This window comes from Cherax quadricarinatus, chromosome 44 (genome assembly GCF_038502225.1).
Source record: "Cherax quadricarinatus isolate ZL_2023a chromosome 44, ASM3850222v1, whole genome shotgun sequence".
In the NCBI taxonomy this organism is placed as follows: domain Eukaryota; kingdom Metazoa; phylum Arthropoda; class Malacostraca; order Decapoda; family Parastacidae; genus Cherax; species Cherax quadricarinatus.
In genome coordinates this window covers 14887765-14907053 of record NC_091335.1, presented here as the reverse complement: position 1 = coordinate 14907053, position 19289 = coordinate 14887765, and the positions used below count along the sequence as shown (strand labels likewise).

Here is a 19289-nt window from a genome sequence, read left to right as displayed (position 1 = left end):
GCATGACAACTTAAGAAATGCTAAAAGAAAAAGAAATTGATTTTTATTTTAATATCTTGGAAAAGCAGTGGTGTAATAACTTAAAAAAATCATTAACCCTTATCAAACCTCAGCTGTGTTTACACCAGCTGACAAAGTCATCACTTAAAACACACCTGTTGTTGCTAGTTTCTTAGGCTTCAAGATAGGGCTTTCCCCAATGAAGTCTTGACTGGCACTTTCTACACTTGCCTTACATAAATTAGTATCCTTCTCTGTCCCTGGAGTTAAATATTCTTTATTACTGTTAAGGCTGCTTTCTTTTTCTTCTGTTGCAGATGATTCCAGATCTAAAAAAAAATTTGAAAAATTAGACATACACACATATGCTCTAATTATATCCTTTGCACCTTTACCAAGGTAGGGTAATCCCCCCCCCTAAAAAAAAGAAGAAACACTTTCACCATCATTCATTCAATCACTGCCTTCCCAGAAGCATGCTGACGTCACAGTTCAGATGACTCTCCAAAATGCAACATCCTCCCTCCTCCTCTAGAATGCATGCATTGTACTGTACTTCTCACCTCCAGGACTCGAGTCCAGTTAACTGATTTTTCCCTGAATCCCATCATAAATGTTACCTTGCTCCCATTCCAATGTAACAGCAAGTCATAAAAACTACTTGTCTCCATTCACTCTGATCAAACATGCTCACACAAACCTATTGAATGTTCAAGCCCCTAGCATTCAAAGCGTCCTTTGCCCCCTCACTTCTACACTACCTAGAATGAACCCTATACCTTCTTCCTTCCACCCCCAGATCAATATATACCCTCTTTTCATCTTATAATGCTCCAATCTCTCTCAATACCCAAACCACCTCAGCAATCCTCCTATTTCTGAATACAGTAGGGCCCCACTTTACGGCTTTTTGCCGTAAAGCATTTTGCCTCTACTCTTGATGCCACATTAACTCTTGAGGGTCAGTCACGTACAAGTATGTCATTGCAGCCAGGGTCGGTCACATACTTGTACGTTTAAATTCTAGCGCCTTCAAATTTGGTGGAAGAAAGCTGGCAGGCCTACATATGAAAGAATGGGTCTATGTGGTCAGTGTGCGCAGTATAAAAAAAAATCCTGAAGCACGCTATGCATAACGAGAAAAAAAAACTCTGTGTTTTTGGTTTAAAACAGCGACTTTCTAGTGAATTTTTGTATGGTATTTATGGTTGTACGTGTATTCTTATTTCCTCAGTTTCATTTGACAAAATGGAAGATCTATTACATAATTAGAGATGATTCTGATTAGTTTCACGATGACAAGTACCTTAAAATTGAGCTCAAATTAGCAAAAATGATCGGTTTTTGCCGATGTTCAAGAGTAAACAAATCAAACCAAGCATCCAATACACATCAATTGGTGAGTCTAATATTCTTTCACAAGTGTGCTGATATCATTTATACCGTTTTTACAATGATGCAGTAGTATATATAACAGAAAACTTTCTATTTTCTGTGAGAATAAAAATTCAAAATGGAAAGCAAAAGTAATGTAAGAGTGGCCTAGAGACGTGACTAATGAACAGATAAAACGTTATTTTAGTGTCGTGAATGTGTGTGTTGTTTCTGTACCCTATTTTGAAATTGGCATCTTCAGAAATTTGTGTGAAATTGCCCAAATTGCCAAATTCTGACCACTTTATTGGGTAGTTGAAATTGGTAAATGGGCTGATTCTTGTACTCAATCAATAGAACAAATGGAGTTCTAGGGAAATAGCTACGATTTTAGTCAACTGCAACATTGGAATTGGCCGAAAATAGGGCTCAAAGTGGGTGAAATCACCAACTTTGAGACCTCTAACTTTGTGAGAACATAATTCCATAAGTTTTTCATCAAATTTCATACTTTTGGTGTTATTATGATCGGAAAAAGATTCTCTATTATTTCACAAGAAAAAAATAATTTTTTTTTGTTTCAAAAAATTTTCGACCCTGAGAACAAGTTTGGGAGAGGGCCTCTTGACCATCAAAGGGTTAATAATAATACAGTGGACCCTCGGTTATCAGCTGTAATCCATTCCAGAAGGCCAGCCTAAAACCGAAATGGCCGATAACCAAAATAATTCTTCCCATAAGAACTAATGTAAATACAGTGAAGCCCCGCTGTTCGGCGGTAAAGACTTTTGTGAAATCCGACTTTTGGCAAATATAGCCTCATGGTTCGTGATTGACCTCGTCATTCAGTGACCATCAGGTACACATCCACTGTACCAACCGATACGGAAGATGCATTTGCCATATGGATGTATGGCATTTACTAGCATTTACTTCTTTTACAACCCCATTTATAAATATATTAACCATGGTGACATTACACATCCCTGTCTAAGACCTACTTTTACCGGGAAGTAATCTCCCTCTCTTCTACACACCCTAACCTGAGCCTCACTATCCTCATAAAAACTCTTTACAGCATTTACTAACTTAGTACCTATTCCATATACCTGCAACTTCTGCCATATTGCTCCCCTATCCACTCTATCATATGCCTTTTCTAAATCCATAAATACAATGAAAACTTCCCTACCTTTATCTAAATCCTGTTCACATATATGCTTCAATGTAAACACTTGATCTATACATCCCCTACCCAGTCTAAAGCCTCCTTGCTCATCTACAAATCTACTCTCTGTCTTACCTCTAATTCTTTCAATAATAACCCTACCGTGCACTTTTCCTGGTATACTCAGTAAACTTATTCCCCTATAATTTTTACAATCTCTTTTGTCCCCCTTCCTTTTATATAAAGGAACTGAACTATACATGCTCTCTGCCAATCCCTAGGTACCTTCCCCTCTTTCATACAGTTATGAAACAAAAATACCAACCACTACAACACTATATACCCCCCTGCTTTTAACATTTTTGTCATGATCCCATCAGCTCCAGCTGCTTTACCCCTTTTCATTCTATGTAATGCCTCATGCACCTCCCCCACACTCACATCCTGCTCTTCTTCACTCCTAAAAGATGTTATACCGCCCTGGCCAGTGCATGAAATTACCGCTTCCCTTTCTTCATCAACATTTAAAAGTTCCTCAAAATATTCCTGCCATCTACCCAATACCTCCAGCTCCCCATCTACTACTCCCCTACTCTGTTTTTAACTGACAAATCCATTCATTCCCTAGGCTTTCTTAACTTATTTATCTCCGAATTTTTTTCTTATTTTCATCAATATTTCTTGACAGTGCCTCTCCCACTCTATCATCTGCTCTCCTTTTGCACTCTCTCACCACTCTCTTCACCTTTCTTTTACTCTCTATATACTCTGCTCTTTTTATAACACTTCTGCTTTGTAAAAACCTCTCATACGCTACCTTTTTCTCTTTTATCACGCCCTTTACTTTATCATTCCACCAATCACTCCTCTTTCCTTCTGCACCCACCCTCCTATAGCCACAAACATTATAATACTGCATTTTTAAAACTATTCCAACCCTCTTCAACCCCCCACCACTCATACTTGCATTAGTCCACCCTCTGCCAATAGTTGCTTATATCTCACTCTAACTTCCTCCTCCCTTAGTTTATACATTTTCACCATTCTCTTCTTGCTGCTGCCAGTTTCCTTTTGTCCCATCTACCTCTTACTCTAACTGTAGCTACAACTAAATAATGATCTGATATATCAGTTGTCCCTCTATAAACATGCAATAAATATATATTTCAAATACAAATAGTACTGCATGAAAGTCATTTCTATCCATATATCACTCCAAATTCTGTTTCAAAGTCTAGGAATATGGTGCATCACATGATCACCTTGAAGGAAATTTTTCAACATCTTGGTAGGTATATACTCACTCTTTCTCATGTTCACAACATTTGTACATAGAGACACCGAGGAAAGTTCTTGACTGGCTTCAAACTTCGGAATTACATATTCTGGATTTCCTTGCATACTTTCCGAGCTGTCTGAAAGGAATGCAAATTAATTACTGTCAAATAGTCGTGACACACTACTGATGAAACATCAAAATACTAAAAATGAGAATAAGGCAGTTTGGGGTAATGGAATGCAGGCACTAAAGGGCAATAGCATACCTAAGGTATGGCAGGTATGGCATGTGCCCTGGGTGCCACTTGAAGAGGGATGCTACTGAGCATTTTTTTTTCACTATCCTCAGATAGTAAAAAAAAAAAATTCTTCAGATGCATGATCTGTCTTCGATTATCATGGATGAGAAGCACTAGGATGGCTAGACTGTTAATTGTACAGCTCTGATGGTGATGGACAGCAGCTATATGAAGAAATTTTGGATTGCAGAATGTTGCTATCAAGTTGGGTCAACATGAAAATATGAAGACCTGAAGAGCTTCTCAAACTTATTGTTCAGTACAGAGATGAGAGCATCTTCCCAAATCTTCACACTGCTATTCATATAATGCTAACCATTGCAGTTTCCATCGGCAGCTGTGAGAGATCATTCAGCAAGTTAAAACTAAGAGAGCATCTATGGGTCAAGACAGACTGTGATCTTGCTCTGCTGAGTGTAGAAAGAGAAGAAACTGACAAAACTGAATTTGAGCATATTAAAGACTGATTTGCATCAGAAAAAGCAAGGAAGCTGCAGCTGTAATTTTCATGTAGTGCCATAATAACTAATTAAAAGTTTAACAAGCTTCATTGTATTTTTGAGCTGATTTTATGGTACAGTTATCTAAAAGATAGGTGTCAGATGTTTGGATGGGGTTGCAATTCCAGTGGTTGCCATAGGTGCTATTTTCTGTAGATATGCCCCTGTTAAAAGGTATCAATACTGAATGAGTGGATACCTAACTCCTTACTGTATTATCTTTCCTTAATGTTTATGTGCAGTGCTCCCCGAGTGTCTTCTCTTACAATTACTTCAAGTTTATACACACTGGAAAATCCATTCATTACTTCTCCTACAATGCACAATAAGTAAAACATAACTGTTCTTGGTTTTCTCTTCCTCTATACCTATAATTTCTATTTCTGTAAACCTAACTTGCTTAATACTCAAATATTTTTCTTCATAGGTTTTCTCTATTGTCCCTCTTAGTTTCAGAAATTCAGTCTACTCTCATACTAAATGAACTCCCTTTCTCCCCTAAAATAATTTCAATGAAGACACTTGCACTTTGTCTTCACTGTGTTTTGAATTTACAGAATCTTAATATAGATGATGATTAATTATCCAGTAATTGGTCATTTGGAAGGTAGTATTATCCAGTGGTTTTGTTTGATCTGGTCTTTAAACAATGTTAAAATTAATGTGCAACAAGAAACAGATCATAAAGAGATGACATAATCATCCATTGTGGGTGAAAATCTAGGTCACCCTACCTTCTGATGGGGGGATGCCAGATAATGGATGATTAACAATAACTGTATCATACACCATCCCTTAGATTTGAAATTTACATTTTGTTAAAGTCAACATTTTACAATCTTCAGAACAAGCAAAACAATATTTCCTACCAATAACATTTCAGACATTTATTCTAATCCTGCCTCTACCTTTCTAACTTTAAATGCTCTTTTCTGTCATGTCAGAAATTACAGCAATCCTAAAAATTATCTTTTTCTCCTGGAATTTTCACAAGCTCACTTTGTTGCATTTCCCCTAAAACATATCCCTAATATGCATCACCCCTATTATGAATTATATCTTCACCTTCAATTTTATAGATGAATGCCTTTTACAGTACAATGTGAAGTGCTCTATTCTGCACAAAACTTCTTGCACAACCCAACATTAGCCATCTCATCATCTCCAATTGCTTCAGTCGAGATATTTTTTGTGGTACAAAATGGTAAAATTCAGCCAAAATTCATTCAATGCAAAATTACCTAATCCATAACACCCCTGGCCCTATTCAGTTAAATTAAAAGAATGTTAAATACAGTATATGTAAGCATGTCCTCACTACCTTAGAAAATAATATATTTTGTAGGTAGTTTCTGATATTTAATGAAATTTTATTATTGAGGGTACAGAAATGTCTGATGAATAATTTCATACCATTACCACTGTTTCTAGATACTTAGTCGCCTCTTACGACACACATGGCTTATGGAGGAATTCTGTTCCACTTCCACTGCTATATAAAAAATTTGTTATTACAGCGGTACCTTGAGTTTCGAACAGCTCCCAGTTCGAACAATTATGTAAGTGTATTTTTGCAAGTGCTTTGGTAAGTGTATTTTTGGGGGTCTGAAATGGACTAATCTAATTTACATTATTCCTTATGGGAACAAATTCATTCGGTATTGGCACTCAAACAGCCTTCTGGAAAGAATTAGGTTCGTAACCCGGGGTATCACTGTACGTACTATCATTATCAGTACTAATGTCTACAACACTTACCATTTCCAAAAACTTTCTCCTCTTTTGCAGCCCCATGACTTAAATATCGGTGAATACGTTTGAGAATCTTTTTCTGAGACTTGCTTAGCTTGAATTCCAATGTGTCACATCTGAGAAAACAAACATGCCCAAGGAAAAAGTATTATTATTCTGCTTATTAAATAATATTTATTTAATATAATTATGTGCATTACATCACAGAATAATAGTGTATCTCTGTACTCTGAAGGAGAGGTGGGGATGTTGCAGATGAAGGGTAATCTAAACTGTGATGTTAGTACATTTATGGTTAGACACTGACTGAATGAGTAATGGTGAGTTTGTTTCCTTCTCTGGGTTAGCCTACCTTGGCAGAGGACAGCTTTTAAGGCTAAAAAAAAAAAATCATTCTAGATAAGAAAGGCAGGAGGGGAAAGACGGTGAAGAATCTTACTGATACACAGAGAAAATTCATTTAGTTAAAAATTAATCTCAAACTATCTAACAGTCTAAAGGTTTCTTTCTGTACAGTATTTTCAGTTACAGAACTGAATAGCAGTTTACTCCAGTGTTTAATAACTGTTCACAATGAATCTGTTTATGAACATCTGTGATTCATCTTTCTTGCGCCATGACTGATGCTACAGCACACTATAATTCAGAATTCTTCCAAATTCAGAACACAATATTAATTTGGAAATTATTTCAAAATTCAACATTTTGTGAATAAAAGCAAATATTCAAGATAAGAATTTGAAGTATCTAGAATTTTGGATCTTTTTCCAAAGAACAGAGGTGCTCAATTGTGGCTGAATTCCCAAATTCACGAGCATTATAATTTTCAGGATTTGATTAAACTGTACAGTTTTTACTGAAGAGCATTTCACTTCAAAAATTTACATTTTTTTTTTTCACAGTCCCTATTTTGTGTTAATCCTTGTCCATAGCCTTGACTTTGTCCATAACCTTGGCTTTCCCATTCCCAAATAATACTGCATTTTTATCACACTCTAAAAAGGCAATGTATTGATATTTTTCCTTCAGCATTAATATCGAAGTTTTGATGATCTATAATCCTATAGAAACAAAAAATGTTTATTTAAAAAAATTAACCAAACCAAAGATGCTCACAGCTACCACCCTGTCACCATCTGCATCGCCAATGCCCAGTTTAATTGTTAATGGAGATTTACATTGTAACAAATTCACAGGTGTCAATTTATTGCAGAGACCTGAGTATTGGTAAATGCTTACTTTATGGTGTACATAGGGCAACAAGTCCTGTCCATAGTTGGTTTATAGCAGTATTTACCACTACGTCGCCAACCCCGGTCAATCAGATCTTGATAATCCCCTACAGCCATTCGGTGAGCCCACATACCTGCCAAAACACAATAATTTAGACTGATATACCAGAATACAATTTATTATGAATAATACTGATGAAATAAATAATGATCATTACATTACAAAACAAATTAATTTATAGTAGACCATTATATTACACGGGTTTATTTGCCGTGTTTTGGTTATTGCACTTTTGAAAAAATGAGGCACAATTTTATACAACACTTCGTAAAATTAACTTTACACAGTTCCGTTTGTGGGCGTGGTAAAAATTTCTCTAGTTCAACCTGCCGCCTTGTTGTGGGTCAGCAGGGGAGACCTCCCGCCATCCCCTGCCACCCCCAACACTCCTGCCACCACCATCCCAGGCTTCGTGACAAGCCGTGTTTGTGAATTGTGTTTTGATCTTTTAATTACTATATCTTGTATCAGCCAAGCAATCATGGCACCCAGTAGGCATACCAGTGTTGCTGAAAGTGGCAAGAAAAGGTATAAGCGTTTATGTCTTAGAGTTAACGAGGAAAATAGAAATATTAGACAAGAGATAGCCTGCGGCCGCACTGAAGTGCCACTTTGTGCAATTAAAAAGAATGAGGTAAATACAGTGGACCCTCTGTTTTCATTAACCTCTGATTTCATGATTTTCAGTTATCACTGTCTTTTTGCATCAAAATATAGTCTCTGTATTTTGTTAATTCCCTCTGGTTTCATCAGTCGCACAGAACCAGCAAGACATCCTATTGGGGCAAGTGTTCCACAAGGAAGCGTGCTGGGTCCATTGTTATGGAATGTCTACTTCAACGACCTTCTTCATCTCATCCCAGAATCACATGCATATGCAGACGACTGTACACTGACATTCACTTATCCAAGAGAAGAAATGCCAGCTGCTCTAAGCTACATCAATCACCAGCTGAGAGCTATATCAGCTTGGGGAAATAGATGGCAAGTAACATTTGCACCTGAGAAAACGCAAATGATGATCGTCTCTAGGCACCATGATGGTAATGCTGGTGCAGTAGTAAGGATGAATGGGAGGGTGTTGGCACCTGGAGAAGTTGATATCCTTGGGGTGAAATTCGACTCCAAACTAACCATGAAGAACCATGTTGTAAATCTTGCAAACAAGGCAGCCAGGAAGCTTACAGCACTTCGCCGTATCTCGCATCTGCTTGACAGTAAGGGTTGCAAGATCCTGTACGAGGCGCAAGTACGCTCGCACCTTGAGTATGCTCCACTTTCTTGGTTTGCCTGCCCCCCCTCTCATCTGCGACTGCTTGACAGAGTAGAGAACAGAGCAAGACGTCTCATCTCTCGCCTGGACCCATCCTGGATAGATCTGTCATTTCAGCAGAGCCTTCAACATAGGAGGGATGTGGGTGGCCTTACTGTTATGTACAAGGCCAATATTGTCAAAATACCACACTTGGATCCACTTCGAGGACAGCGTGAAACAAGCTTTTATGCCACAAGACGGGCAGAAAGCAGCAACTTCACTCTGGCTGTACCCTTCTCCAGAACATCACTCCATCTGAGATCATACATACCCAGGATGACTCGAGTATGGAACACATTCGTACAGCATAATGATGTCAACGAGATAAAGTCAGTTGATCAAATGAAAATGCTGGCCCACAGATGGCTCCAACTTCATCCTGTTCCCTACTTGTATGTCTCATAACAATAAAAATGCTTTCAAATGAGCTGATGTAGGTAACAGCTCTTAGCTTGCCAATAAAGTTAGGAATCCTTAACCTGTAAATAGCTTGTCAATAAAGCTAGGGATCCTTAACCTTGTCAAACCCTGTGTAAAAAAAAAAAAAAAAACCACATCTGAGTGCCTGCGCATGCACAAAGCCTCCCACACACCATTCTGAGTCAGTGTGGCATTGTTTCTCTGCAAGTGAACATTATTCTGCAATGTCATACAAAACATTTCATAATAATACTTTGTTTCTTGCATTTGTTTATTGTGTGTGACTGCTAAATAAGCCACCATGGGCACAAAGAAATCTACCTAACAGAATACTCAATTTTACTGAATGCTCAGCAACACAATAAATGACCATATGACCTGTCTTTGTAATACTCATTTGTGCTAAATTGTTAACTGTTTACAACAATGTTTACCACTGAATATATCATTGCTTAGTTAATCTTAAGTTAATTTTAAGCATGCCCATTATCCTCTGCATACAAGGGGCTTTGGCATGTTGCACTGTAATAACTGTATTCCTTTGTACTTCACTGTGTCATGTTCAAATAAATAAATAAATAAATAAATAAATAAATAAATAAATAAATGTATATTAAGGAGACTTGACAACTACTTCAGTTGTACTGGAAGATCATCTCTAAATATGGACAGTGAAAATGTTCAATATTTTCCTCCAGTTGAATGCTACCCTTGTCTATCACAGGTTATCCTCGGTAATTTACACATAGGTTACAATATATGATAATTGTCATCACCTAAATCTGTGTAAGTGCGCTTATATCCACTAGTACCTAAATAAACTTATTTGCTCATGTTTTAGTACATGGCTCAGCAAATATTATAACTATATATAACAATTCGTAATAAACCATAAACAAACATAGGCATGAATTTTTACACTTTTCCAAATTCCCTGAGAGACAATAAGTCGATAATCCTTTATTTTTCATTTCTTAACAGTGTTGTATAAGGTACCTGAAGTTTACCTAAAACATTGAAAATAACGGCAAAAAACAAGGCAAATTAAAGCCAAAATCACTTATAAAGAGCATAAGTTTTAGACGTTAATTTACCATGGCTGAAGTTGGTATTGTCAGACTTGCAGTAGCCACATTTATAACCACTATGGTCGCGCATATACTCGACTACAGTGAAAGAAGGATCACCTTCCTCAGCCATGTTTACCACACAACTCCACCTTCACTCTCCAGGGATCACTAATACAAACATTCTATATATGTGTTGGTATTTATCCATTTATATTTACAAGAGTAGAACAACCTCGTCTTGTCTCCAACAATTTATTTGGAAAATAATCAACATCCCTAAAACACTATATAAGCATTTTCAGTGTGAGATGTATATGGAACATGGGGCTCAGCTCAGCTTAATATAGCTGTATATTATTATTATTATTATAATCAAGGGGGAAGCGCTAAACCCGGAGGATTATTATTATTATTATTATAATCAAGGGAAGCGCTAAACCTGGAGGATTATACAACGCCTGTGGGGGGATGTGGAAGGCATTCAGGCTTAATTTGGGGAACTGGAGCACAGATCCAATTACCTAAATCAAGAGTCCCTCACCAACATCAAGGAACCTTCCTTGAGGGGTATAGCTGTACAGCCCTTGTGGCTTAGCGCTTCTGTTTGATTATAATAATAATAATCAGCTTAATATAATAATAATAATATAATATATTTATTTTTACAAGTACATGTACAAGTATATTGAAGCACAGGTACACATAATTACAATTATCATACATAGTGTAAATTACCTAGGATAACACAAAAAAGTCACACAAAGTGACTTATTTCCAATGGAGGTCCAATAACCCCTGTGGAAATAAGTCCCTTTGACTCTTTGGGGTTATCCTATAATAATAATAATAATAATAATAATAATAATAATAATAATAATAATAATAATAATAATAATAATAATAATACTCTATTATTCTACAAGTACATAATACACCTTATACAGTCCTAGCTAACATCAATGACATATTACTATATAAAAAGCCCCTTGTTATGCAGAGCATTTCGTAAGTTTATTCAGGTATACCTGGAGTTTACCTGGAGAGAGTTCCGGGGGTCAACGCCCCCGCGGCCCGGTCTGTGACCAGGCCTCCTGGTGGATCAGAGCCTGATCAACCAGGCTGTTGCTGCTGGCTGCACATAAATAGTTACACACATTATCATACATAGCAACATATGTGTAGATAACCTGGGATAACCAAAAAAGTCAAAGTGACTTATTTACATTGGAGTCCTTTTAATACATTATTATTATACTATAAAGGAGATAATATCATATTATATTATAAAGGAGATAATATCATATTATATTATAAAGGAGATAATATCATATTATATTATAAAGGAGATAATATCATATTATATTATAAAGGAGATAATATCATATTATATTATAAAGGAGATAATATCATATTATATTATAAAGAAGATATACTAGGAATGAGGTAAAAATGAGTTATTTATATTTACATGTGTTAGCTAAAAAAAAAAACTAAAAAATCATTCTGGTCCCTTTATGTCGCTACATTCATCAGGCATCTTTGGCTGTCTTCTTGAACTGGTTCATGCTATGACTGGCTTTGACATGTGCAGGCAATGTTCCATTTCTTTATTGCTGTACAATAAAAGGTGTTTGAAGCCTGGCCACTGACTGTGGCTACTACAAAGTTGTGCTCTCTCCCTCATGTACTATGGTTGCTCCGGTTCTCGACCTTGACAAAATTGACAGCAAGATATTCTGGACAATATTTGTGAGCAATTTTATAAACATGATTTAGCTTCAGTTGTTTTACTCTGTCTTCAACATTCAGCATATCCAGTTGTTGTAATTCATCCTGGCCTACATGTTCTCTTGTTCCCAGGTCCAGGATGAATCTTAACATTTTGTTATGGCTGATTTCCAGTCTATCCTTCAGTTTTTTTTTTTTTTGGTCAAATAAAATGTATCATGTCCAGATATGAAGGTAGAGTACCATGAAGAGCCAGCGTAGTCCACATGACATTGTATAAGGGCTACACAGGGGGTCCTGTGAGCCTCAGTAGGTAGACAAATTACCTGGAAAGAGTTCCGGGGGTCAGCGCCCCCCGGAACTGTGCCTCTGTAATGTTGAGGCCCAGTCTCTGGACACATTATGTACCTCTGTAATGTTGAGGTACAGTCCCTGGACCCATTATGTACCTCTGTAATGTTGAGGTCCAGTCCCTGGACCCATTATGTACCTCTGTAATGTTGAGGTCCAGTCTCTGGACCCATTATGTACCTCTGTAATGTTGAGGTCCAGTCTCTGGACCCATTATGTACCTCTGTAATGTTGAGGTCCAGTCTCTGGACACATTATGTACCTCTGTAATGTTGAGGTACAGTCCCTGGACCCATTATGTACCTCTGTAATGTTGAAGTACAGTCTCTGGACACATTATGTACCTCTGTAATGTTGAGGTCCAGTCTCTGGACCCATTATGTACCTCTGTAATGTTGAGGTCCAGTCTCTGGACACATTATGTACCTCTGTAATGTTGAGGTACAGTCTCTGGACACATTATGTACCTCTGTAATGTTGAGGTACAGTCCCTGGACCCATTATGTACCTCTGTAATGTTGAGGTCCAGTCCCTGGACCCATTATGTACCTCTGTAATGTTGAGGTCCAGTCTCTGGACCCATTATGTACCTCTGTAATGTTGAGGTCCAGTCTCTGGACCCATTATGTACCTCTGTAATGTTGAGGTCCAGTCTCTGGACACATTATGTACCTTTGTAATGTTGAGGTCCAGTCCCTGGACCCATTAAGTACCTCTGTAATGTTGAAGTACAGTCCCTGGACACATTATGTACCTCTGTAATGTTGAGGTCCAGTCCCTGGACCCATTATGTACCTCTGTAATGTTGAGGTACAGTCTCTGGACCCATTATGTACCTCTGTAATGTTGAGGTACAGTCCCTGGACACATTATGTACCTCTGTAATGTTGAGGTCCAGTCTCTGGACACATTATGTACCTTTGTAATGTTGAGGTCCAGTCCCTGGACCCATTATGTACCTCTGTAATGTTGAGGTACAGTCTCTGGACCCATTATGTACCTCTGTAATGTTGAGGTACAGTCTCTGGACCCATTATGTACCTCTGTAATGTTGAGGTCCAGTCTCTGGACCCATTATGTACCTCTGTAATGTTGAGGTCCAGTCTCTGGACACATTATGTACCTTTGTAATGTTGAGGTCCAGTCCCTGGACCCATTAAGTACCTCTGTAATGTTGAAGTACAGTCTCTGGACCCATTAAGTACCTCTGTAATGTTGAGGTCCAGTCCCTGGACCCATTATGTACCTCTGTAATGTTGAGGTACAGTCTCTGGACCCATTATGTACCTCTGTAATGTTGAGGTACAGTCCCTGGACACATTATGTACCTCTGTAATGTTGAGGTCCAGTCCCTGGACCCATTAAGTACCTCTGTAATCGTTTCGACCACCGCCCACACCATAGGTATGGGGTGTATAATAAAGATATTAGATTAACTTCACTCGTTAAAGACACATTTTGTGATGAATGATACCCTATAAGTTTAATCTATATAAATGCAAATTTTCTAATATAATAATAATAATCTTCGAATAGTTGAATGTCATGCAATACTAGAGAGGGAGCATGGACACCGGGGTCTTCCCACAAGGCACAGTACTCTCTCCCATCAATATTTGCACCAATAACTCATTACAGTTGTGACCGGGTGTGGAAGTGTGAATTGCTCATTACTCTATAATTTGTTCATGATTGTAGCCAAAGTATAAACGTAAGTAACCATTCTACAGAATTCATTACCTTTGTAACTTGTGAGCTCATTACCTTTGTACCTAGTTCAGCTATCAAAACTTTGGGGGCCCAGTCCCTGGACCCATTACGTACCTCTGTAATCTGTAAATACCTTTGTAGCTTGTCATGATTGTGACCAGACTTACCTGGAGTTCATTACCTTTGTAAATTGTGAGTTCATTACCTTTGTAAATTGTGAGTTCATTACCTTTGTAAATTGTGAGTTCATTACCTTTGTAAATTGTGAGTTCATTACCTCTGTAACTTGCTCAGCTATCAAAACTTTGGAGTCCAGTCCCTGGACCAATTATGTACCTCTGTAATCTCTTGACTACCGCCCACAGGATGGGTATGGGGTGCATAATAAACATATTAAACTAACTAACTAACTCTCTCCCATCTTGTTCCTCATCCTCATATCTGACATAGACAAGGATGTCAGCCACAGCACCGTGTCTTCTTTGCAGATGACACCCGAATCTGCATGACAGTGTCTTCCATTGCAGACACTGCAAGGCTCCAGGCGGACATCAACCGAATCTTTCAGTGGGCTGCAGAAAACAATATGAAGTTCAACGATGAGAAATTTCAATTACTCAGATATGGTAAACATGAGGAAATTAAATCTTCATCAGAGTACTGTAGTGATACTGGTCCTGTGGGGAGCAGCAGCAGGATAATACTGCACCACCTCTAGGGGCCCTTAACAACAACAACAGTTTGGTGTGTGTCATGGGCACCAACACATGGTGTGTGATTCTCTCCTACTTTATCCATTTATCAGCGATGCAGATTACATGGTGAGTTTAAATATGTGGCCTGTAGTTATAACTTTTCTCTTGACATATGCAAGACATCACCATCCCTGTAGAAGCCATTATTAGATGTACTAGTCATTATATTTTGTTGTTGCAGAAGTACTATGAAGATTCTATGTTCAATAAAGCCTAGAGATAAGGCCTGTGTTTCTATCACAACAATTTATTGAACATAGAATCCTGGGCTACCTGGTGGTGATCCTGCGCTAGACTACATCACAACATGGAGCGTTTACTGAAACCTGAGAGGCTAGACTGTGACCCCAGCTTATCAACGGCTGCTCAGGAATGGAAGCACTTGTTTAAGACTTTCGAAAACTTCTTGGGACCCCTTCCTAAAGAAGATCTAGATAAACTAAGTCTGCTCATCAATTTTGTGTCACCTAAGATATATGAGGCTATTTCTGAGTGTAATACCTACGAAGATGCTATCAAAACCCTCAAGTCTCAGTATATTAAACCTACAAATGAAATCTTTGCACGCTATCGCCTTGCAACTCGCTGCCAGCAGATTGATGAGTCCTTAGAGGAATACTTTCAAGCACTGAAAATTTTAGGTAAGGACTGTCACTTCCAAGCAGTGACAGCTGCTCAGTATTGTGAAGAGTCCATCAGGGATGCTTTTATCAGTGGCCTGCAATCACCAATAATAAGGCAGCGTTTATTGGAGAATAAAACTCTCGACTTAGCCGCTGCCTTTGACCAGGCAAGAGCTCTAGATTCAGCCCAGAAGAATTCTGAAGTATACAGTACCACTCAGCCTTCTCGAGTGGTAAGTGCTGCAATTCCTGACCAAGACTCTTGCAATGAAGTTACTGTGGAACCTGCCTCAGTGACAGCAGCAGCAGGTACGGTGTGTTTCTTTTGTGGTTTTTCAAGAATACTGCGTGTGTCCAGTGAGGTGAATGTCCCTTCCTCGACTTTCCTATTCACCGGTATCCCTTAGCTCGTCGCCATTATCTACATATGAGATAAGGGCGAGTTTAACCGATCCAGGCTAAACAGCTTTTTAACTGTAACAAGCCAGAGGTTCATCTATAAACATATTAAGTTTGTGCTGATTTATTTGTCCACAGAGTGAAAATTTGTCTGTCATTCCCAGACACGTGTGCTAGCTGTGTTAAGTGCTGCGGGTTTGGAGTAATTAACGAGTGGTGCAATATTGGTAACTCTCGAGACGACTGTGGCCCCGTGAATGACCTTGAAAATCGCACTGCGACCCGCAGGCCACTACACCCACATTGCCTGTGTCTAGCGAGGTGAATATCCCTTCCTTGTCCCTTCTATTCACCGGTATCCTTTAGCCCATCGCCAGTGTGAAACTCCTGTCAGCTATGAGTATAGCTGATGGTGTTGACGTAGATGATGGTGAAGGCAGATTTGAAACATATTTTAGTAAACAGGCTCGGAAAAAAGAACGAGGCTTCCAGAGAAAGCTTGCTGAAAGCAATACAGTGGGCGCACACCCTCCCAAAGCTGTCAGGTTAGATTTCCCTGACAACACTGATCAAGAGACCAAGTTTAACTGGTTTTTCGAAGCTAGTGTAAACAATCATGAGAAAACGATCAAGTTTGTCCGCGATGAGGATAACTACGTCTTTGTGCCTAATGATTCAGCATTTATAGACAAACTTCTCACTCACGAATATGCCAACATCAAACTCCGAGCTGCCCCACCAAGGGCACCTAAAGTGCTTATTGTCATCTACAACGTCAACAAGCACTTGAATCCTCAATATCTGGCGTCAGAGCAAGTTGCAAGCCCTCGTCGACTTTCCAACGGTCTGATATTAGCTGAGTGGACTGGCCAGGGGACTCTGCCACGCTATATTCACTCCCGTGCAGCCCTCAACAGACGCTATTACATTGCATTGTACAGACCTCCTCAACGTCGATGTTATAAGTGTCAACGCTGGGGCCACATCGCCAGGAAATGCCCATCTAAGTCACACTGGTGTGCAGTGTGTGCCAATGCTCATCCTTCTGAACGGTGTTATGCTATGATCAAACAGCAACAGACTGTTGCTAAACAATGTATCAATTGTAAGACCTCAGGAGTCACAGCAGCTCATGCTGACTGCAGTGTGAGGGCTGATCGCATCGCAGCCAACCGCACTTCACCCTGTACCCCTCATAATGGCCCCCCAGGACTACCAGGTACCTCGGGTCTGAATACTGGCTCATGCCTGCCCTCAGACAATGGGGTTGAGCACCTCACCTGGGGAGCACGTCAACAGACCTCCATCACGTCAATACCAGCCTAGCTGAGTCAGCTGACAGTCAGCCAAATAGCTCAGCTGACCGGGACTTCACGTCTCCAGATGTTCCAAGTCTTGCTCCTGTGGTATACAACCTGATGTCGCGCATAAAAATACTGGAAACACAACAATTTCTCCTGAAACAACAACTTGAACAACACAAGGAAAGATGTGTAGAGTGTACCAATAACAAGATTGTCACAATTTGTGAAAGCAAGTGTAAGGCTGCTGAACAAGGTGGTGGTGGTGTTCTTAATCACAGTAATGACGAATATAATACTTGTGTTGATAACTGTAGTGAGCATCATAACGAAGGCTATGGTGTCAATGATGTTAGTAATAGTGATGACCGTAATATAAGTGGTGGTGAAGAGTGTGATGAGGGCTATGGTGTCTATAATGTTAGTAATAGTGATGAGCGTAATTTAAGTGGTGGTGAAGAGTGTGATGAGAGCGGTGGTGTCTATAATGTTAGTAATAGTGATGAGCATAATTTAAGTGGTGGTGAAGAGTGTGATGAGAGTGGTGGTGTCTATAATGTTAGTAATAGTGATGAGCATAATATAAGTGGTGGTGCAGAGTGTGATGAGGTTAGTCACATAGACATTAATGTTGAATACAATACTGTTGACAAATGTAATGAACACAATGTTGGTAGTGGCGCTGGTGATGACAGTTGTAGTGTTGCGTGTAATGTTAGTGGAGGAGGGAATGTGAGTGTGGTGGTGTCACCTATCATACATTCACACATAAACAGCGTCATGCTCTGGGTTTACGAAGACTCCCACGAGGCCTTACAACTGGAGGTGCACTTACAAAACTCATGGACAAGGGTAGCACTGTTGACATTGATAAGGTCTGCTATTTATATGAACAATTTTTTCATTATGCTGAGAAACTCAAGATGATCCCAGGACTACTATAATGGATCAAAACTCGTATAAACTTTCTATATTAAGCTGGAATATTGCATCACTTAGAAAAAGACTTCCTGAACTTCATCATAAAGTAACCACTGAACCCATTGATGTTGTGTGTCTACAAGAGTGCAGAGTCCCTGAAAAATCCCAACCCCCTAAATTACCATCATTTGTTGCATATAACCTCAAATCTACTAACTCTTGTGTTCTATATATTAAAAAATCACTTCCCCATCAACTTCTTGCACACAAGAAAACAGAGGGGCTACAATATCACGGTGTTAGGATTTATATAGGGAACTCTGCTCTCAACATATTTAACTTGTATGCTCCTGCTGATAAATTTAATTACTTGGAGCTCCCAACTTGTGCTCATTCTGAGCCTACTCTTATTATTGGCGATTACAATGCGAGACACAAAAGCATTGGAAACTCACAGTTTGGTAATCGTAATGGCAATCAACTGTTGTCACTCTTAAACAGTCATGATAATGTCCAAATTGTAGGTGACCTTGAACCCACACATATCTATGGAGGCGTCCTTGATCTGTGCCTGGGCTTCAACATTACTTCTGCCAGCTGTGAGTCTTCCATTGTAACAGATATAGCGTCTGATCATTTCCCTAGGCTAACCTCTCTAGATATTGGTAATACTATCCTTCCTGGTGGGATATTCAAACGGAAACGTTTTAATGTTCCCACAGATCAGCATGATGACTTTGTTGCACATGTGACTGACTGGTATAATTCCTATGAGTGTTCCTCTGTAGAGACCTTTAACAATGATCTTGTGAGCAGTATTCAGAACTACTTAGAGCCGCCACTGCAACCTCTTGGTACTCTAAACCCAACAAACTTCCGTAATAATCATACCTCCTTCAAAAACCATACTTATTACAATGATTCTAAACTTCGTACACTGAAACGTACTGCTCGCAGACTAGGCCTAGCCTATAGAAAACATCGTACCCCTGGAATGCTGAGGCTCTTCCAAACTGCCCTTGCTGCTGCCAG

General features: G+C 39.0%; 1 protein-coding gene across 6 annotated transcripts in view; it reads right to left on the bottom strand.

Moving 5' to 3' along the window:
* Positions 1-10649, bottom strand: part of Ate1 (arginyltransferase 1) — a 90418-nt gene extending 79769 nt beyond the window's left edge. For all 6 annotated transcript variants that reach the window (XM_070094116.1, XM_070094118.1, XM_070094117.1 and 3 more), the window contains exons 1-5: positions 10494-10649; positions 7611-7737; positions 6378-6487; positions 3847-3957; positions 156-329 (exon numbers count right to left, since the gene is read on the bottom strand). In XM_070094116.1, coding sequence (XP_069950217.1) covers positions 156-329; positions 3847-3957; positions 6378-6487; positions 7611-7737; positions 10494-10599 — 628 coding nt within the window. In that variant the 5' untranslated portion in view covers positions 10600-10649. The remainder of the gene's footprint in view (positions 1-155; positions 330-3846; positions 3958-6377; positions 6488-7610; positions 7738-10493) is intronic.
* Between the last annotated feature and the right edge of the window lie 8640 nt (positions 10650-19289).